Source organism: Schistocerca cancellata, chromosome 4 (assembly GCF_023864275.1).
Source record: "Schistocerca cancellata isolate TAMUIC-IGC-003103 chromosome 4, iqSchCanc2.1, whole genome shotgun sequence".
In the NCBI taxonomy this organism is placed as follows: Eukaryota; Metazoa; Arthropoda; class Insecta; order Orthoptera; family Acrididae; genus Schistocerca; species Schistocerca cancellata.
In genome coordinates, this window is record NC_064629.1 from 859005831 (window position 1) to 859028647 (window position 22817).

Here is a 22817-nt window from a genome sequence, read left to right on the forward strand (position 1 = left end):
CAGAAACTAGCAAAATACACAAAGCAATCACTCATATAAATACATCGGCTACACCACTGCAATTTCATAACCACTTCTACAACCCTTTAGATCACATAACATCAACAGATACGGAGAAAGTAAATTGGAAAAAGAAAACACTACATGGCAAGCACGCGTATCATCTAACACAGCCACACATCGATCAAGACGCATCCAACACATGGCTAAGAAAAGGCAATATATACAGTGAGACGGAAGGATTCATGACTGCAATACAGGATCAAACTATAAACACCAGATACTACAGTAAGCATATTATTAAAGGTTCCAATACCACAACAGATAAATGCAGACTTTGCAAACAACAAATAGAAACAGTAGATCCCATCACAAGCGGGTGTACAATACTAGCAAATACAGAATACCCCCAGAAGACATGACAATGTAGCAAAAATAATACATCAACAGCTTGCCTTACAACATAAACTTATAAAACAACACGTTCCCACATACAAGTATGCACCACTAAATGTACTGGAGAATGATGAATACAAATTATACTGGAACAGAACCATTATAACAGATAAAACACCACCACATAACAAACCTGACATCATACTCACCAATAAAAAGGAGAAATTAACACAACTAATCGAAATATCCATACCCAATACAACAAATATACAAAAGAAAACAGGAGAAAAAATTGAAAAATACATCCAACTGGCTGCGGAAGTTAAGGACCTGTGGCATCAGGATAAAGTTGACATTATACCAATTATACTATCAACTACAGGAGTCATACCACACAATATCCACCAGTACATAAATGCAATACAGCTACATCCAAACTTATATATACAACTACAGAAATCCGTAATTATTGATACATGTTCAATTACCCGAAAGTTCCTAAATGCAATATAACATATACCGTACAGTTAAAAGGAAGTGACGCTTGATCAAGGTCCGCGTCACTTTCCATTTTTGACCAGACATAACGTCTGAGAAAAGAAAGAAATAATAATAATAATAATAATAATAATAATTGTCATGCAAACAGGGCACCATTCAGATATCAATGAGTGATAAAGGAATTTGCTGTCTTACTGTATACATGTGTTTGTTCACCTTCAACACCTCACAAGTGAGATATTAACTTCAGGATGATGCATGACCTATGACTCCCAGATTATTTGAGGAACATTAAAAGAATGTGAGGATGCTTGTGTGGCTGTACAGCTCACCTGGCCTGATTTGTACTGAACTCATCTAGGATACAGGTTTTGTTATATGTTATGTATTACCTTTTAAATAAAAATAAGTTTAAGATATTTGTTGACTTACTCCGCATGCATGAATACCATTTCACTAGGAATCTGTGGAAGGTACATTAGCATATTTCTGTTTCTTTGTAAATATTTATTGTGTATTCTTGTTATTCTGACGTCATCTACACCCTGAAGAAGCTCCTCACTATGGATCTATTGGAACAAAAAGAACATCTGATCTAATCTGGCCTGTGGACTAATTCTAAACATGAGACATTATGTAGCAATATTCTGTATCTAATTTGGTTGTTGGAGACAAGGTGTAATGATAAAAATAAGGAAAAATGTAACAACTGAATGGCCCACAGAATAGAGTGGAGCAGAGATCGTGGGATATTAAAGCTCACAGTTTACTGTTGAAATGTTTTGGGTTATCCTAAGTGGCTACAGTTTTACAGGAAGGATAACATCAGTGCTAACACGGTGGAGGGTGCATGCTTACTTTTTTGTTACCACTGATTTACATACTTTCCATTTGCAGTTTGTTTAATATTTAAGGTGCAGCAGGTTCAATAATTCCTTGTCAAGACACACATGAAGTGAAATGCTATTCAATTTATTATAAAGCCATCGTGTCAGCTGATCAGATGCATGGAAGCAGATTATTATCAGAGGAATTCATAGTCTTTCAGATCAGGTTTGTACAAGACTCAAGTCAGATACACTGTCCCCAGCCTTTAATATTGTTAGTATAGTAGAGTAATTTCTTTGTTCAGAGAGAATTGTGATAATGATGTAAAATTTGGTAACTTAATACAGGTGGTTGGCCTTGTTGATGGAACAGTCCTCACGTTATATTAACACATTGTACACTCCCCCCAGGGACTCATGGTTCTTTCACGAGTTCATGCATGGCGCACACGGTGCCCCGAGCTATTGCAGCTCATTCTTCACTCCCTAGCAGCTTCTCCTTTTCCCTGCCCCCTCCCTCCCTATCCCCGCTCCTTCCTCGTTGCCACCTCCTTCGCCTCTCTTGGTGTTCTACATTATGTCGACCTGGCTATTCCCCTGGTTTCCTGTATTGGTTGCAATTTTGTTCCTTTTGCCGGTTCTTTCACCCTTTTGGCATTTTGGTCCCCACTTGAGGTTTGATCTGCACTTCAAAATTTCTTGTTTTTGTGTGAGCCATATGGGGAAGAACTCCCTCCGTAGCATCTACAGTGTGGATTCCTCTCCCCTCTCCCTTACCCACTGTAGCCCCCCTTCCACTCTGCTAGGTCACCAGCACGTGTAGCCAGTCCGTGTGGTGGGGCTGTTATGTACCCATATGGCTGAGCCCCCTGACAACACAGGGGTCACACTACTGATACCTGAGATGTTCCCTCCCCATGTATGCCAAGGAGTGGTTGCTTGTCTTCTTGGAGCATCGGAACTCCCAGCAATGGCTGCTGTGCCAGACGGCCCTTGGTCGGCCCCTGGTCGGAGTGGGTGGTACCAGGGCGGATGCTTGATGCATGAAGCGTATCAAGCTGCAAAAATCTGGCCATTCTCACATGGCTGTCTCCTTGAATGGTGAGAGATCCTTAAATGCTGTCTTGTATGACCCGGCTACCCCATGGAAGGAGGGCGAGGCTCACCTTTTCCCCGTTACCTTGCCTGTACTAGGACGGATGGAGACACATTCACCGCCACAAAGCCATTGTTTTTCATGGAAAATATTGAGGACAAGTTCGGTGAAGTGGAGTCTATTAGTAAGATGTGTTTGGGCTCCCTGTTGATCAAAGCTTCTTCTGCCACCCAATCTGCAGCTCTTCATGCCTGTGATCGTCTTGGCGATGTCCCAGTGTCTATCACTCCTCACCAATCTCTGAGTATGGTCCAGGGAGTCATTTTTCATAGGGACCTCACCCTGCAAACTAATGAGGAACTCTGGGCTAATCTGGAGTGGCATGGCAATCATTTTGTTCGAAGTGTGCAGAAGGGTCGCAAAGACAACTGTGCTGATACTGGCGCCTTCATCCTGGCTTTTGAGGGGGATACCCTCCCAGAGAACATCAAGGTTATGTGCTACAGATGTAACGTGAAGCCGTACATCCCTCCACCGATGCTGTGCTTTCGGTGCTTGCATGTTGGCCATATGTCTTCCTGCTGTACGGCGGACCCTTTGTGTGGTGACCGTGGCCACCCCGTCCATGAGGGGAAACCCTTGTGTTCCTCTGCCTGTGTGTGTTAATTGTGCTGACCGCCATTCCCCCGTCTCACTGGATTGCCGGCTTACAAGAGAGAAAAAGAAGATACAAGAATATAAGTCCCTGGATCTCCTGTCTTACACTGAGGCTCGTTACAAGTATGAGAGACTCCACCTGGTGTCACTATCTTCAACTTTTGCCTCTGTTACTTCCTCCTCCTCCTCCTCCTCCTCCCCCCACCACCACCTCCCCTGCTGTTCCCACCACCTCCCATTAGGCATCCCCCCCCCCCCCCCCCCGGTCCGAAGAAGTGCCCCCTATCTTTGGCATCTGCTAGTGATCGGGCTCGCTCCCTGAAAACCCTCTCCACGGCGTCTCTCGGGCCAGAAGACTGTTACCACCACTCAGCCACAAGGCACACTATCTGTGGGCCGCAAGGCCGCCCGCTCTCTTTTAGTTCCCGATCTTCCAGATGCTTGTACTCCCTCCCTCTGTGTCCTTTCCTTCTCCACCTCAGAAAGAGAAGAAGAAGAAACGTAAATCCCAAGAGAAGGTGTCTCAGGTGCCCCTGGAGGTGCCAACTCCCCTCTCGCAACCTGAGTGTGACATCTTATTTGTGGATGTCACCCTATCCTTGTCGGTGACAACTTGACAACTACTGACCAAGTGACCTGACCTCCTTCATGCCTACCTTGAACTCATGCCACACGATCATCCAGTGGAACTGCAATGGCTACTATCATTACCTACTGGAAATGCAACATCTTGTCTCCTCTTTTTCTGCATTCTGTCTTGTTCTCCAAGAAACGCATTTCCGTGACGACCCCTCTTCCACTTTACGTGATTATCGGGAGTTCTGGCCCTGGGATAGCATCTAGTGAGGTCTGCACTTTGGCTTGCTCCGATGTCATTAGTGATTGGATCCCCCTATGTACCACCTTGGAAGTATAGTGGTAGAGTACAAATGACTCCGGCAATCACCATTTGCAAATTCCACCTCCGTCCAGGTAGGTCACTTGCTTATGTTGCATTATCTACCTTACTTCAGCAACTCCCGCCCCTGTTTCTCCTCCTTGGGGATTTCAATAGCCACCATCCTTTGTGGGGTAGTGTTACATCAATGGCTCAGGGTATCCTAATCGACGAACTTATCACGGACTTCGATTTCTCTCTCCTCCACGACGGGTTCCCTACCCACTTCAGTGCCGCTCATGGCACCTTCTCTACTCCCTGCCCTTGTGGCTTCCCTACATTGGTCATCCCATGATGACCTTTGTGACAGTGACCACTTCCCAGTGATCCCTTGCTGCTGCCAGGCAGACAGGCCCCCACGTTGCGCATTCCGCAGGGCCAATTGGCCTTTATATATGTCTGCTGTCCACTTTGGCACCTCCCTCTCGAATTCCTTTGATGTAGTCATGCAAGGCATCTCTGCTGCTCTTCTTCATGCTGTTGACACTATTGTCCCCCTATCCACAGGGCCCCCTGGTCATCGGCCAGTATTGTGGTGGACCACGCACGTTTCGGCTGCTGTCCAGGACCGACGACGTCTTTTTCTGGGTCCCGAGTCGTGTGAATCCCAGGGAATGAATTGGCTGACCATTTGGCTAGAGAAGTGGATACTTACCCCCTTTTCCTTTCATGATTCCAGCTGCAGATATGCAGATCTATGTCAAATCTCTCTTTGCTTAACAGTGGAATCCCATATGGAGCACTACTGCTCATAGTAATAAACTCCACACAATCAAGGAGTCTGCTGCAGTTTAGGGCACTTCTTACTACCACTCTCAGAAGGAGTCCACTGTTTTAGGTTTTTTACCCATTGGCCATACCCGGCTCACCCATTGTTTCCTCCTACATAGCGACTCACCTCCACAATGGGGTTGTGGTGCCAGACTGAGGATATCTCACATATTGGTGGCATGTCCCCTTCTTTCGACCCTTTGTACTAAGTATAGTCTTCCTGCTTCCTTAAATTTAATATTAGCGGACAATTGACAGATAGTAGACCTGGTCCTCGGTTTCCTTTCGTCTTGGAGCAGAGGCAGGTTGGTTGTGATTGGGACTTCTTTTGCAGTCTTCACAGTCTGTGACCCCATGACTGCCTCCTCCTCCCCCCCCTCTTTTTTAGTTTTTAGATTTAGTCTCACCTTTTATGCTTATACTGTGTGTGTTTAACCTTTTGCCTTACAATTTAAGTTCCGTTAGCATGAGCCGTAAGTGGCTGTGAGGTACGGATGCGCCTTACGATTCTCGGTGCTTACACATGCTAAGGCTGCGATGCACTATGCCTAGTGGCGTCCGAAGTCATGCAGACGCCCTCGGGATCTGTAAGTATGTGTGTGAGATACCAGTAACTTGACATTTATAGGGGTATCATAATTAATGGTGATTAGTTGCTCATTGGAAACAAAACATTCATTGTCTCAAATGCAACTATATATTCACAGACGTTTTATTTCCCTTTGTAAACAAACATACATTGATGAAATACATCTTAATAATAATATTCACAACAATGCAATGATCTAAGACTGTATAATATTTTGTTCAAAACATTCTGGAACCCGTTACATTAGTACGTTGGCAAACATATTTTCAAATGCAACGTCTTTACAATGACACATACATGAATTTAAGTGTCTTTGATTGTATGATATCGTTCAAAAAAATCTGGCAAATGTAATGCAACCCTGCACTTTTTGCATTCCCACATTGTTTCGCTGCATCGTTTACGCTTTCTACACGCTACACAAGCTCTCGCAGGATTTACTTTTGATGGTGTTGGATCAATATGTTTGGGAAAATGTGCCCAATGTAGCACATACAGTCTTTGTGGTATGTTGCCGGATGCTAATCGTCCCTTCCGATTATAATCCGGTAAAGGTGTAGTTTTCAACAATGATTCTGCAATGTGAATCCTGTATTCTGCGTAGCTCTGGTGTTTGCCGCAATGTATTTTGTAATACAAAATGTACGTGTTAAATAAAGCAAAATCAAATAGGTAAAAGAATATCTTGCGGTATCCTTTCATACATTTTCTCATCACAGGGAAGCATGCAAGCGTCTGATCTTGGCGATCAATTCCAATCATGCCTCTATTGTATTCAATGACACTTTTCGGTTACCACGACGCTTTGCGGAGAGGTGTGTCTGTGGCAATGATTTCTGCTGTTGAATGTTTTGTGGAAAGCATGTAAACGTCCCATTTATCTTTCCATTTTAGTGCCAATATTCCATTACAACTTCACACTGTATATTCTCCCTTCTTTAACTTTGCCTTCAGGAAGTCTGTGGGCATATTTTTCCTGTTTGAGTGCACTGTTCCAATCACATTAGTTTTATTGGTGAGGAGAGTTTTGAAAAGTTTCGGTGAAGAAAACCTGTTATCTAAATATAGACTATGCCCTTTGTGTAATACCGACTGTGATAGTTCTAGAACTACACTTTGAGGCACTACCACTAGCATCACGTTTGTCACTACCCGTGTATATCTTAAAGTCATAGCAGTATCCTGAACTTGACTCACACAATTTATAAATTTTAATACCAAACCTCACTCATTTTGATGGGTTAAATTGTTTGTAGGATAAGCGCCCCCTAAATTTCGTTAATGAATCAACAATGGCTGTATTCTCTTGCATTGTGTACACTTCCTTAAATTTTTGGTTGAACATATCTATGACTGGCCTTAGTTTGTGCAGCTTATCTGTGTTGTTGGCTAAACTGTTATTCGCTAGTTGCAGAAATCTACTTATGTGCAGGAATCTCCTGAATGTCATCGTCTTTCTAAATATTGGTGTTTCTATAACGGGCCTCCTAGATCAATTCATCTGAAACAATGGTTTCCTTACTTCAGCAATGATTATACATAGCGCAATGTATATTTTTATTTCATTACAGCCGATAGGAGACCACTTTTGGCCTATTTTTCATCTCTTCTGTTCATTGTTCAGTGCGTCTCGTGCCTATCTATTCGTCTCAGTTACGGTGTTTTCCCAAAGTGCACTATTAAATATTACATAGAAAGTGTCTAATTCTCTTGTGCTTGTACTCATGTGCTGTAAAGCTGCTTCCTTTATTCCGGGAATTTCCGTATACTTCCAGATTGTTGGTTCATTGTCTTCCTTTTGCCACATCCATGACTCTGATTGTGGCTGGTAGGTTTGCTCTTCTTCGTCAGTATCATCTTCAGTCACCAGCCGCTTACACCGTTTTCATACAGGGGTAAAGTGTCGCTACTACTGTCACTGCCGCTGTCAAAATATCCTGTGGCTATGCCACCACATGTCTCCCTTTCCTCGTGAACACATTTGCTTCACGTCGGAAACATTGTGAAAGTATTTTTGTAATGTCGGCAGGTCCGAATGCGGTGAAGAACACTTCGTGTATGCCGCCTGTACTCGATCAGCTCCACTACATGTCAGAGATGTTTTGTTTACATTTGGTGCGGCTGACCGACGACGTCTCTCACACGATATGTGCTTGTTCGGCGTGGTAAACGTACCACGACTGTGATACATCTAGTTGATGTTTGGCCAGGTCGGCACGCTACGTCTCTCATGTGACATTGTAAGCTGAGGGGTAAATGTTCATTCTTTTATAATTTGTCTCCTCTGATGAATCCGTTCGCTGTTAGCAGACTGTTTCTTATGTAACCCCCTTTGGAATCGCAGGACTGATGACCTCGCCGTTTGGTCCCATACTCTCTCAATTAATCAATCAATCCTCAACACACTGTACACTGATTTTTTGAAACAAGTTCTGTTACTAAGTTGCAGGTGATATATTAGAGTTATCCATTTGATTTCTTCAAATATTCCTCTTATGTTTGTGTTAAGAATAAGTTTGTTGTGTTTACTGGTGCGTTTCATGTGACTCTCAAGGCTCTGGAGTCCTTGAGACATAAGGGAAAGGAATTGTTTGCTTGATCAGCTTCCCTTAAAAAAATTTAAAAATGTGCTACCTCACCAATGGAAGTTTGTATCATTCCACTTGGCACTAGGGCACATTGTGATCCAGAGAAACAAGAAAGCACATTTTGGAGTCGGTGAGGTCTATGAGGAATGTAGTGAGACAATCTGCCATTACACAGCTAATCCCTTTTGCCTCACCCCAAAGCAGCATTGTTTTGCCAAGTTGAAGAATAATTCAGATAAGAGGAGTGGATAGTAGTGAGGACAAGAAGCTGCATTTGTTAAAACCAGCTTTATGACTGCAGCGTCATCTACATCTACAAACGTACATACATACCAAGCGAGGTGGCTCAGTGGTTAGACACTGGACTCGCATTCGGGAGGACGACGGTTCAATCTCGCTTCCGGCCATCTTGATTTAGGTTTTCCGTGATTTCCCTAAATCGCTCCAGGCAAATGCCGGGATGGTTCCTTTCAAAGGCCATGGCCGACTTCCTTCCCCGTCCTTCCCTAATCCGATGAGACCGATGACCTCGCTGTCTGGTCTCCTTCCCTGAAACAACCAACCAACCTACATACGTACATACATCATTCATACATACATACATACTCTGCAAGCCACCATATGGTGCGTTTTGGTGGTATCCTGTACCACTATTAGTCATTTCCTTTCCTGTTCCACTCACAAATAGAGCGAGGGAAAAATGACTGTCTGTATGTCTCTATATTAGCCCTAATTTCTCATATCTTATCTTCATGGTCTTCATGTGCAAGGTATGTTGGTAGCAGTAGAATAGTTTGGCAGTCAGCTTCAAATGCTGGTTCTCTAAATTTTCTCAATAGTGTTTCTTGAAAGAATGTTGCCTTCCCTCCAGGGATTCCCATTTGAGTTCACAAAGCATCTCTCTAATACTTGTGTTGTTCAAACCTACCAATAACAAATATAACAGCCTGCCTCTGAATTGCTTTGATGACTTTCTTCAATTCGACCTGGCATAGATCCCAAACTCTCTATCAATACTGAAGAATAGGGCACACCAGTATCTTATATGTGGTCTCCTGTACAGGTGAGCCACTATTTCCTAAAATTCTCCCAATAAACTGAAGTCGACCATTCACCTTCCCTACCTCAGTTCTCATGTGATCTTTCCATTTTGTATCACTTTGCAGTGTTCTGTGAAGATATTTAAATGGCTTGATTGTGGCAAGCAGAACATCAGTAATACTGTATCCGACATTTACAGGTTTGATCTTCGTACTCATCGGCATTAACTTACATTTTTCCACATTTAGAGCTAGCTGTCATTCATCACGCCAACTGGAAATTTTGTCAAAGTCATCTTGTATCTTCCTAAAGTCACTAAATTTCAACACTTTACCGTACACCATGGCATCATCAGCAAACAAACAGATTGCTGCCCACCCTGTCTACCAAATCATTTATGTACATAGAGAACAGCAGCAGTCCTATGTCCCCCTGCGGGTTCGGGGGTTAGAATAGGCCCGCAGTATTCCTGCCTGTCGTACGAGACGACTAAAAGGAGTCTCAAATGTTTCGGCCTTACGTGATGGTCCCCTGTCGGGTTTGACCTCCATATCTCAAAATTTTTCTGAAGAGCAAGCTGATTGGGGAAGGGCGCCTTACTTGGTGCATTGTGTCCATGTTGTGTTGAGAACTTTCGCCATCTTATTCGTCGTTGCATTGCAGTCCTGCCCGCTCTCCATCGCTTGGGCATGGATACGCTCCTGCATACACTTTCTGCCAAACACTGTGCAGGGCCCTTTTCTGCACTGACGGCGACCATGGATCACATGTCACCTGACATCCAGCACGGTAGCCAGTCCATTGTGGTGGGGCCGCCATGTACCCTCTTGGTTGTAGCCCCCTGACAACACAGCGATCGCTCTACTGATGCCTGCGCCGTTAACTCCCCACGTATGCCAAGGAGTAGATGCCCATCTCCCTGGGGCATCGGGACTCCCGGCTATGGCCCTCCTGCCAGGTGGCTATTGCTGCGGCTGGGTGGCTCCCGTGGGGAGGGCCCTTGGTCGGAGTAGGTGGCATCAGGGCGGATGACCCGCAATGAAGCGTGGTACATCATCTATCGCTGGTGGGCCTCCACCAGCAGTCTCTAAGCGATCGAGGTCTAACCTCAACGGGAAGAAATTTGATCAGAGATCGTTTCCCTCCCTAGCTACTCCATGGGAGGAACGTCTTGCTAAAGAAGGCAGTGGAGAATATTCACCCCGGTACCTCGTGTGTACGCGGGTTGATGGAGAATCGTTCATGTCGACCAAGCCCCAGTTTTTTGTGGAGCATTTAGAGGACAAGTTCGGGGAGGTGGAGGGCTTGTCCAAGATGCGCTCTGGTTCTGTGCTCATCAAAACGGCATCCTCTGCCCAGTCACGGAGGTTGCTCAATAGTGACAAGTTGGGGGATGTTTCCGTTAGCATCACGCCGCATTAGAGTCTCAACATGGTCCAGGGTATTATATTCCACAGGGATCTTCTTCTGCAGTCTGACGATGAATTACGCGCCAACCTCGAACGACGAGGTGTTCACTTCGTCCGGCGCGTCCATCGGGGTCCGAGGGATAATCAGGTAGCCACCGGTGCCTTCATCTTGGCCTTCGAAGGTGATTTATTACCCGAAAAGGTCAAGGTGATGGTTTACCGTTGTGATGTGAAGCCATATATCCTTCCTCCGATGCGGTGTTTTAAATGCTGGAAGTTCGGGCACATGTCATCTCGCTGTACTTCCAGCATCACGTGTCGGGATTGTGGACGTCCTTCGCATCCTGATACTCCATGTGCCCCGCCTCCTATCTGTGTTAACTGCGGAGAACACCATTCCCCCTGCTCGCCGGACTGTAGGATATTGCAGAAAGAAAGGAAGATAATGGAATATAAGACCCTGGACCGCCTGACCTACCCCGAGGCTACACGGAAATATGAGAGGCTCCATCCTGTGGCGATGACGTCAACCTACGCCGCTGCTGCAACGCCAGTTCTCCCGTCCTCACGAATCGGCTCTAAGATCGGTCAGCATCCACCAGCCCCCTTGCTTGTGGGGGGCACTACCCAACCTGTTGCTCCTGCTCCATCTACTTCGGGAGCAACACCCCCCCACCAATTGGGGACTTCAGTTCCCCCTTCCCAGCTGCAGAAGCGTAAGACTTCTTCGGCTACTCTCGTAAGGAAGGGGTCCCTTGGGGACCTCCCTTCTCAAGTTCCGACTGGTACCAAGGCCGACAGCCGCAAGTGGCTTAAACAACCGACGGTCCCTGGTCGTCGGGACACACGGTCGTCGTCTGTCCCTGAGACTGACCCAGTGCCGCCCTCCCAGCCTGAACCACCAAAGGCACAACGTGAGAAGCAGAAGAAGAAGAAACTCCCCAAGGCTACCGACATTGCGGTGGCACCCATCCCACCGCTTCCTACAAGCTCTGCGTCTGAGGATGAGGTGGAGATCCTGGCATCCGCTGAGGACATGGATCTCGCCAGTCCCTCGGACGCAATAGATGGCTGTTGTCCAGGTGGTGACTCAGTAGCAGCAGGGCCTCGGAGGCGTAATCTGCCTCCCCAGTCCTTTCACGCCTTTCCCATCCATGGCTAATACCATCCTCCAGTGGAATTGCAGTGGTTTCTTCCACCATCTAGCTGAGCTCCGCCAACTTATCAGCCTTCATCCTTTCCTTTGCATTGCTCTGCAGGAAACTTGGTTTCCAGCAATGCGAACCCCCGCCCTCCGTGGCTATCGGGGTTATTTTAAGAACCGGGTAGCTTATGAAAGGGTGTCTGGTGGCGTCTGCATTTATGTACTTAACTCTCTTCACAGCAAGCTTGTACCTCTACAAACAGCTTTAGAGGCTGTCGCTGTTCAGGTGTGGACACCACAGGCTATTACCGTCTGCAGTATTTACCTTCGACCAGGTGGTGAGGTCTCGCAGCATGTCCTGGCTGCACTGGTAGCCCAATTGCCGCCACCTTTCTTGCTATTGGGCGACTTCAACGCCCATAACCCTCTGTGGGGTGGGTCAGTGGCAACAGGTCGAGGTGCCATCGTTGAGCATTTATTGTCGCAGCTCGATCTCTCGCTGTTAAATGATGGTGCCTTCACACACTTCAGTGTGGCGCATGGCACCTACTCCGCCATTGACCTTTCCATCTGTAGCCATAGCCTCTTACCGTCTGTCCAATGGAGTGTGCATGACGACCTGTGTGGTAGTGACCACTTTCCGCTCTTTTTGTCACTACCACAGCGTCACTCTTCTGGGCGCCCTAGCAGATGGGCTATGAATAAGGCTGACTGGGACTTGTTCTCCTCCACTGCCGCTTTTGAGCCTCTCTCTACTGATGACATTGATGCGGTGGTTCAATCGGTCACCACCGGCATCGTTACTGCCGCCGATCTGCCATTCCTCGTTCTTCTGGGTCCCCTCGGCGGAAGGCTGTGCCTTGGTGGTCGCCTGAGATCGCTGAAGCGATTAAAGATCGCCGGCGGGCGCTCCAGCGTCACAAGCGACATCCCTCCGTAGACCACCTTATCGCCTTCAAACGGCTGCGTGCGCGGGCCCGCCTCCTTATCCGCCAAGGCAAGAAGGAGTGCTGGGAGCGGTATGTGTCCACCATTGGCCTCCATGTCACTCCTTCGCAGGTCTGGGCCAAGATTCGACGCGTCTACGGCTATCGGACCCCTGCCAGCGTCCCTGCGCTCTCACTGAATGGAGCAGTTTGTACTGACTCCGACGTCATTGCCAATCGCTTAGCAGAGCATTTTGCTATGAGTTCCGCTTCTGCGAGTTACCCCCAGGCCTTCCGCTCCATTAAAGAGCGGATGGAACGTCTGAGCCTTTCGTTTCGCGCCAACCACCCAGAATCTTACAATGCTCCATTCAGTGAGTGGGAATTTCGCAGTGCCCTAGCTGCTTGCCCTGATACCGCTGCTGGGCCAGATGGCATCCACTGTCAGATGCTGAAACACCTTTCAGTGGACTGCCAGCGGCGCCTTCTCGATATTTACAACCGTCTTTGGGTCGAGGGGGAGTTTCCGTCGCAATGGCGGGAAGGCGTTGTCCTCCCCGTTTTGAAACCTGGAAAGACCCCTCTGGAGGTGGACAGCTACCGTCCCATTAGCCTCACCAACGTTCTTTGCAAGTTGCTTGAACGGATGGTGAGCCGGCGCTTGCAATGGGTACTGGAGTCTCGGGGCCTTCTGGCTCCTTCTCAGGGTGGGTTCCGTAAAGGCCGCTCCGCCACCGACAATCTGGTGAGCCTGGAGTCGGCCATCCGTACTGCCTTTGCCCGCCGTCAGCACCTGGTCGCTGTCTTTTTCGACATGCGGAAGGCGTACGATACGACATGGCGTCATCACATCCTTTCTACGCTTCATGACTGGGGTCTTCGGGGCCCTCTGCCGATCTTTATCAGAAATTTTCTGTCGTATCGTACCTTCCGCGTGCAAGTCGCAGCCTCCTATAGTTCTACCCACGTCCAGGAGAGCGGTGTGCCACAGGGTTCTGTTTTAAGTGTCTGCCTGTTTTTAATAGCCATTAACGGGCTCGCTGCGGCCGTGGGAAATTCTGTCTCTGCTTCCCTGTATGCTGACGACTTCTGCCTTTATTACAGCTCTACTGGCATTGCAGCTGTTGAACGTCAGCTACAGGGCGCTATCCGTAAGGCGCAGTCTTGGGCTGTAGCGCATGGGTTTCAGTTTTCGGCAGCCAAGACCCGCATTATGCATTTCTGCCGGCGCCGAACAGTCCATCCTGAGCCGTGGCTTTATCTTGCCGACGAACTCCTTGCTGTGGTGGAGACCCACAGGTTTTTGGGGGTGGTTTTCGATGCCCGGTTGACTTGGCTGCCTCATATCCGGCAGCTTAAACAGGCGTGTTGGCGGCATCTAAACGCTCTGAGATGCTTGAGCCACACCCGCTGGGGCGCCGACCGATCTACCCTGTTGCGGCTCTACCAGGCTTTAATCCAGTCCCGTCTGGATTATGGGAGCCTGGCTTATGGCTCAGCATCCCCATCTGCGTTACAGGTGCTGGACCCAATTCTCCACAGCGGGATACGCCTTGCCACTGGTGCTTTCCGCACCAGCCCTGTGGACAGCGTACTAGTGGAGGCAGGTGTACCTCCACTGCGGTTCCGGCGCCAACGTTTGCTGGCCGCTTATGCTGCCCATGTTCTAAGCTTGCCCGGGCATCCAAATTATCGTGTCCTGTTCCCGCAGTCAGTCGTCCATCTGCCAGACCGTCGGCCCCGGTCGGGTTGTCCGATCGCCGTATGCGTCAAGGAGCTTCTCTGCGGGCTTGGGTTTTTCCCTGTTCCACCTCCTTTCTGGGTGCCTCTGCGTACACCCCCGTGGTGTGTTCCTCGCCCTTGCCTTCGGCTCGACTTGGCACAGGGCTCGAAGGACTCGGTCCCTCCAGAGGCCTTCCGCCGCCGCTTTTATTCCATCCTGGCCACGTATCAGGGCTCTGGAATTGTTTACACCGACGGTTCGATGGTTGCTGGTCATGTCGGGTATGCGCTAACTCTAGGGGACCATTCCGAACAACGTTCCTTGCAGGATGGCTGCAGCGTTTACACTGGTGAGCTGGTCGCCATCTCTCGTGCCCTCGAGTATATCCGCTCCTGCTCAGGTGAGTCCTTCGTTATCTGTAGCGATTCCCTGAGCGGTTTACGAGCTCTCGACCAGTGTTTTCCTCGTTCTTGTCCGGTGATGGCCATCCAAGAGTCCCTGCATACTCTTGCGCGTTGCGGCCGCTCTGTGGTCTTTGTGTGGACCCCCGGTCATGTCGGTATCCCGGGCAATGAACATGTTTACCGCCTGGCGAAAGAGGCCACGAGTAAACCATCTCTGGATGTTGGCCTCCCAGAGGCTGATTTGCGGGCAGTCCTCCGCCGAAAAGTTTTTGCGCTTTGGGACGCTGAATGCTGCGATTGGATTACACCCAATAAACTCCGTGCCATTAAGGAGACGACGACTGTGTGGCGGTCCTCCATGCGAGCCAACCGCAGGGACTCATTCGTCCTTTGTCGGCTCCGCATTGGCCACTCCCGGCTAACACACAGTTATTTACTGCGCCGGGAGGACCCTCCTGTATGTCGCTGCGGGGCGGCTTTGACGGTGGCCCACATTTTGATGGCCTGCCCCCTTTTAGCTGTGGTCAGGCAGACATTTGCGCTGCCTGATACGCTCCCTGCCCTTTTAACAGACGACTCCACTATGGCTGACTTAGTTTTACGTTTTATTCGGGCAGGGGGATTTTATCATTTAATCTGAGTGTTTCTCTTTTATTTTATTGTTTTGTGCTGATTCTGGCATTTGGCCTATGATTTTAAACTGATTTTTTAATGTGTTTCTAAGTGGTTGGCTTTTCCTTTTTTATTTCTATGGTCGGCCAACCACTGTCACACTCTGTGTGGTTTTAGTTCATTTTGTCTTGTCTTTGTCTCAGTTTCTCTTGTTCTGTATCGTCTGTGATCTATTCTGTTCCTCGTTTTTATTCTCTGAGGGTGTTCTTTGTATTTGGAAAAAGGGACCGATGACTGTAGCAGTCTGGTCTCTTTCATCCCCCAAACCAACCAACCAAGCAGTCCTATGACATATCCCTGAGACACTCCTGGCGATACCTTGTTTCTGATGAATACTCGCCATTGAGGACAACAATTACTTAAGAATTTTTAAAGCCACTTGCCTATCTGTGAACTTATTCCATATGCTTGTACCTTCGTTAACAGCCTGCAATAGTGCACCGTGTCAAATGCTTTCCAGAAATCTAGGAATATGGAATCTGCCTGTTGCTCTTCATCCATAGTTCTCAGTATATCATGTGAGAAAAGAGTATGCCGAGTTTCACACAAGCGATGGATTCTAAAACCGTGTGTATTCGTGGACATAAGCTTCCCGGTCTGAAGAAAGTTTATTATATTTGAACTGAGAATGTGTTCAAGGATTCTGAAGCAAACTGAAGTTAGGGGTTTATAGGTCCGTTATTTTACCCTTGCTATATACTGAAGTCACATGTGCTTGTTTGTCACTTGGGACTTTGTGCTGGGCAAGAGATTCACAATAAATGCAGCTGGGTAAGGGGCCAATGCAGTATAGTACTCTTTGTGAAACCAAATTGGGATTCCATCCAGACCTGGTGACTTATTTGTATCCAGATCTTTGATGTTCCTCTATGCCAGGGTGCTTATTACTATGCTGTCCATACAGGAGTCTGTCTGATGGTCAAATGATGGTATATTTCCACAATTCTGTGTGAACGATTTCTTGAACTTGAAAATTAACAGTTTGGCTTTCATTTTGCTATCTTCAACTACCACACCACACTGGTTCAGTAAGGGACTAAATAGAAAGAAGCCTTAGATATGCTAAGCAATTTTACATAGGACCAGAATTTTTTTGGCTTGTCTGCCAGATTCTTTGCTAAGATGTGATGGTTCTAGTTGTTGTATGCTTTGCACATAGATCTTTTGACAGATGCATGCCATCATTTGGGCGTTCTCTTGTGAACTGAGAGTGCAGCAGTCTCTGCTTCCTCAGTATCTTCTGAATTTTGTTGCTAAACGTTGGTGGATATTTTCTATGTGTTATCCAATTATAAGGCACATAACTTTCCAGACCATGGTTTACAATCTGCTTAAACTTTGCCCATAATTCCTCTACATCTGTCTTGCTGGAACTATGTGATGTCAGTTCACTGTCTAAAGTGAGGTGCTAACAACTGCCTGTCTGCTCTGTCGAGCAGAAACACTCTCCTGGCCTTCTTGACTGATTTATGAACTATTTGTAGCTACGAGGTCTGAGAAATTCCCATTGCGTGTGGGCTATCGAGCTAGCTGCTCAAGACATATTTTCAGAAAACATGTTCAAAAGTATTACACATGATTGGAACCCCCTCCCCTCCCCTCCCATCTCCTCCCCCCCTCCCCCTCTCTATGAATCCACAGTCGTCCTAGTCTGTACTCTGTAGGTTAAAGTCGCCTCTGACCAATATTGCATGATCTGGGTATTTATGCACTACTGACCGTAGACTTACTTTGAATTACTTTAGAACTGTCACAGTGGAGTGGGTTGTCTAGTAAAATTATACAGCAATTAACTTGGATTCACCTACACCTGTTATATGTTACCAGATAACTTCACTGTCACATTCAACTTCTACCTCAATAGAAACAATATTTATGTCATTTTCAATGAGCACATCCTCTCCTATGGCATCTTATTCTGATATTTGTTCCATGACTCGCTAAATATCTCAGACTTTTCCAACTCAGATGTCAGCCAGCCTTTAGTCCCAAGAATAATTTGAGAGTGAGAACTTTCCTGGAGGGTAGTAAATTTGGGAACTTTATTATGAATACTTTGAAGGCTTACTGGTAAAATTTTACAAAGTGTCTGTATTCTGAATGCCACCTGTCTTCCCTCACTGTGTCTAGACTGGCGAGTGTTCATTAGAGCACTTCAACTATCGTCTAGCCTAAAAAACCCTCATGTGAACTCCACAAGTACTCTGCTACTCCAGTAGCTCCTTCCTACGTGTAGCGTGCCTGTAACCTATCAAGGGGAGTCCTATAAATCTCCGTACAATAACGCAGGTCTAGAAATATGCATCCCAGTCAGTCACAGAGGCAACGAAGCATTTGGTTGAGACACTCCACTCGGCTCCAAACGAGAGGACCCTGATCAGCTCTCAGAACAATACTGCAAATTGCGAGCTCTGCTTGGATGCCATGCATGAGGGCAGCAGTCTTCACCACGTCTGCCAGCTGTCTGTATAAACTGAGGATGGTATCGGAACCTATGCGACAGACATCATGGATACCAATGTGAGTCACAGCTTACAAATGACTGCACCCTGCACGCTCAGTAACCACGGACAAAGCTGCTTCCTCATCTCGGATGAGGCCTCCTGGCAGACATACCAAGTGCATGTTGGCTTCTTTCCAGCCATGAATGCTGTATGCCTACGGGGCTCCATAACGTGCCTACCTAACGCTGGGGTTACCGATAACTAGTAAACATGCTCCCCCCCCTCCCTCCCCCCTGTGTGCCTGGTGAGACCCTACTGAGGGAACGGCCCCATGCTTACTCAAGAATGTGAATTGGCGAGGCCAGGCAACCAGACTCCACATTAGACCTCTGCCTTCAGCGATGTGAATGTGTTACCACCCGCCATTTGCCCTGCTGTGAGGACGGATCCACCGCATCTGGTGCACTAGGAGGTGCCTCGGAAACAGGGTCTGTGGGCTGAATAAGCAATGCTTGAGATGTCCCATGCGATGTGCCAGATTCTCCGCCACTATAACACCTTGACGCAGCAGCGTGAAGATGACTGACCATAGCCAAAAGCTCATTCAGCTGTTCGTGAACTGCAGCCATCTCCTCCTGCACATATCCTAACTGTCCTAGCGAGACTAACTGAAGAAGTAAACTACAAAAGCAGACAGAATCCTAGATATGCAACTTACTACCATCTTGATGTGTCATCAATGGATGCTGATGCGTCAATGAGCTATCTAGATGGCTGTTCAGTGAGCAACTACTGCCATACAGAGTGAATGAGTTTTCACCTACAAAGATGAGAGATTAAACCTCTTAAATAGAAAAACGCACGCAAAATTTAATAAATAGATTATGAAGAAAACAAAAAAAAAAAAACTTAACTTTCAGCTTTCTAGATGTATATCAGGTGAGAGCTGGAGCCTTCTGACGGGTTGAAGTCATTGTGACCTGCGCCCAAATTGGCTGTTGTCCACTTATGTGTAGCTTCATATGGGAATGAGAGGATCCTCCTGGAGAGTGATGCTCTCATTGTACTATTACTGTACACCATATTTTAACAGGGTGTACATTATAGTCCAGTGAGAGGCATTTGTTAAGTGGGAACCTCACCTATATTTTAGATTAAAATTTTATCATTATGTGATGCTTTTTAAAACTGTTCACTCTTAAGTCGTACCCAAGCATCTGCCAGACAGTTGTAGCGGCACCACCATTTAGGATAGGGAAAGTCAGTTTTGTGTGATATTCGGAGCACGAGTTACAGCCAGGTGCAGGCTGGATTGCAGCAAGTTACGCATACCAACAGTTGGGAAGGCAAATAGAGGCCACAGGGGCGTAGAACTGCCGGAGAGGGCGTACACAGCAGTTTTCATGGTGCAAGTCACAGGCAGAAGAGGGCCACTGGCCAACCTGTGTTACGCATACATGACGTGAAGCGATGCACTTGGCAAAACGAAGGCGCACAGCCGAGTACAAATAGGTGCCGTTTCCTAACGAGGTTCATTTAAGTGTGGCAGCTCTCCTGGACGGCGGGGCGTGTCACACCGCTGGGCTACACACAGCAACAGATGGGGCGCCAGCGTCCCAGTCCACTGTGGATCGTTGGTTCAACCCTCTGAGGCCGGTGCGGGGTCCCTACAGCTCCCGGTAGAGCAATGCGGAGTTAACATGGACAGTGGCTGCTGAGTCGGCTGCTGGCGCAGCCATCCTGACATCATCAGAACTCAGCGGGCCAGCCAAGGCCGGCACGACACTGCATTGCATTGCACAGGCCGCTGGGGTGCTTCCTCAGCATTGCGGGGCTCTGTGACACAGACCGGGGTGAATGGAGCACTGTAGTGGAAACAAATAAATCGTTTGGAAAGTTCTCGCCGAGTTTTAATACGGCACCTCTTGATACCCATCCATCACACAGTTACATATACCCACTATAACAGTTTGGTTCTATTGGACATTATGTACACTTTTATTCTAATGTTTCAGTGTGGGCAGTGTACATCCCACTGCTAGATAATATGATGATTTGTGTGATATGTGATATGTATAGATTGCATTTTCCTGTAACTTGTAACAGAAATAAAGCCATTTGTGGTCTAACTGATAAGGACAATCTCATGAATAAAGGTGTAGCAGTTTTGAAGTAAACATCTGCATTACTTTTTAAGAGGATCATGTATGTAAATTTGAAGATTAGCTCCGTTTGTGTTTTTAAATGACATAATGTGTTATTAAGCATCTTCACACGTAAAATTGTCTACCACACTGGTATTCAAATCCAAAATCCAAAACACTGCCTTTCACAGGCAATACTGTCACTGACAGCTATCTATGGGCACCATTATGTCCCTGTGTAGCTCAGTTGGTGAGAGCGTTTATCACAAAAGGCAAAATTCTGTGTTTGAATCCTTGTCTGACACAGTTTTAATCTTACCTATTGAGTGAAAAACTCATTCTGGTGAGAAAATGGTTCAAAATGGCTCTAAGCACTATGGGACTTAAATTCTGAGGTCATCAGTCTCCTAGACTTAGAACTACTTAAACCTAACTAACCTAAGGACGTCACACACATTCATACCTGAGGCTGGATTTGAACCTGCGACCATAGCAGCCGTGCGTTTCTGGACTGAAACGCCTAGAACCGCTCGACCACGGCGTACAGCATTTTGATGACATGTCATCTAAAATAAGTGCTGTTACCTGTAGTTGTGTCATACTACTTTAAGAAAGGGATGATTTTATTTCCATTCCCTACATGGGAATTCTCTCAAACAGATTCGTGGATTTAATGCTAAAATTACGAACTGAATGCAAGCTGCAATCTTATAACTTTGCCTGACCCATGAATAGTAATACATATGAAAAAGGCACTCATTAATTTAAAGGATACTCCTGACCTATAAAGATAATTTATGGATTGCCTATTACTATGGTTGGGGATACATGTAGTGTTAACGAAACATTTTTTAACTCGACTGGAAAGATAGTCATCTTATTTGACACTAGGACTCTGCTCCATACTGCTGTTTGTTTGTTTATTTCTAGCATGGTTTTGTTGTACCTCTTTATCGTAATCACCTTGAATCATTTATGTTTGGCATATTTGAGTTTGCATATGAATGAATGGACTGTAGTATCATGTAAATTAGTTTAAATAATAAACTGTGCACATGTTAGATTGTTAATAAAGATGATTGTGCCATCTAGAACCCACTTTAGCTCGTTTTTATTACTGGTCATTGCTACCACACCTCATTCTTCAGACAGTTCTTTTTCTTTCTCACAGAACAAACCTTTTTGAAATAAAAACAGTCAAGCTGTAATGTGTATCATACTTTAATAAAAAATAGTGAGTATTGGTTTAGTATGTAAATTAGTGTTGTTCATATCAGTGTTGATCCGTAATTTTATTTCTGTAAAACTAGAATCATACAACCTTATGTTTTATGCTAGGTGCTGTTGTTAATAATTAAAAAGAAACAATAAAATATACATGAATTCTTCCTTTATTCTTGAAAACATTGCAGTAATTAAATATGTGTTTATGTTTTAAAGGTTTATGGTTTTCCAGATATTTGGGACATTCTGTTTAAAATACTAGGATTGATTTTAAATCTTAAGAAGCTGTTGTATATTGTGATTTATTTCTTAATTAAAATTAATTTCATAATACTTTCTTTTGCCACAGAGGATATTAAAAAACAGATGCTTTCAGCATCTGTTCTCAAGGAACTTGACCATGTCTTGACAAGTCTACCGGCATTGATTGTGACTGGACAAACTTGTAAAGCAAAAGTGCAACTTGTTAATGCTCTTCTGGGTGAACCTCTCCTGCCTTTCTGCAGCAACTTATGGAGGTGGATTTTGGTACGGTATGGTCATAGCAAACGAGCATACACAACTTCATTGCCAGAATCAAATAATGCAGAAAGGCAAGAGCTCAGAAGTGGATGGTTATCAGTACCTGAAAACTATTTTAAAAAACCAGAAAATGAAAAGGTAAGTATCTCATATCTGGGGACTTTGTGTACATACATAATTGTTTCCTTGTCACCTTATTGCTTTCCTGCTGTTTAATCACCTTTTGAAACATCCAGCACTGTACAACTTAAATCCATCCAATAGAGAAAAATATTAACATGTGAGATATGGTGTTAATACATTATCTAATCAAGAGCATCTAGATACCCTAATGTAATGAAGAATTGACCACTAGATCTCATAGGATGCAGACCTGCCAGTATAAAAGGAGTCTGGGGGAGTATTGTATTGTCAGTAGAAAAGCAGTAACAGCAGAATGAGTCAATCAGGTGACCTTGGTGATGTTAAATATGGACTAATCATTGGATGTCACCTGAGTAACTGCTCCATATGGGACATTTAAACCTTTCTAAAACTGCCTAAGTCAACTATGGGTGATGTGACAGTGAAGTGAAAACATGAACAACCACAGCTAAACCAAGACCAGGCAGACCTCAGCTACTGACACACAGGGTCCGTTGAGCAGTACGGAGGGTGGTCGTAGAAAATCACATGAAAACAGTGTACAGAATCACTTAAGAGTTCCTAAGTGCTACCTGCAGTCCAGTTAACACAATGACTCATTATAAGGAGTTAAAAAGAATGAAGCACCATGGTCAAGAAGCTCCTCATAAGCCACACA

General features: G+C 45.9%; 1 protein-coding gene across 1 annotated transcript in view; it reads left to right on the forward strand.

Moving 5' to 3' along the window:
• LOC126184989 (dual serine/threonine and tyrosine protein kinase-like) overlaps nucleotides 1–22817 on the forward strand; it is a 295254-nt gene that overhangs the window by 58748 nt on the left and 213689 nt on the right. Inside the window, exon 3 of the mRNA XM_049927698.1 lies at nucleotides 21843–22153. Within this exon, the coding sequence (XP_049783655.1) occupies nucleotides 21843–22153 (311 nt within the window). The remainder of the gene's footprint in view (nucleotides 1–21842; nucleotides 22154–22817) is intronic.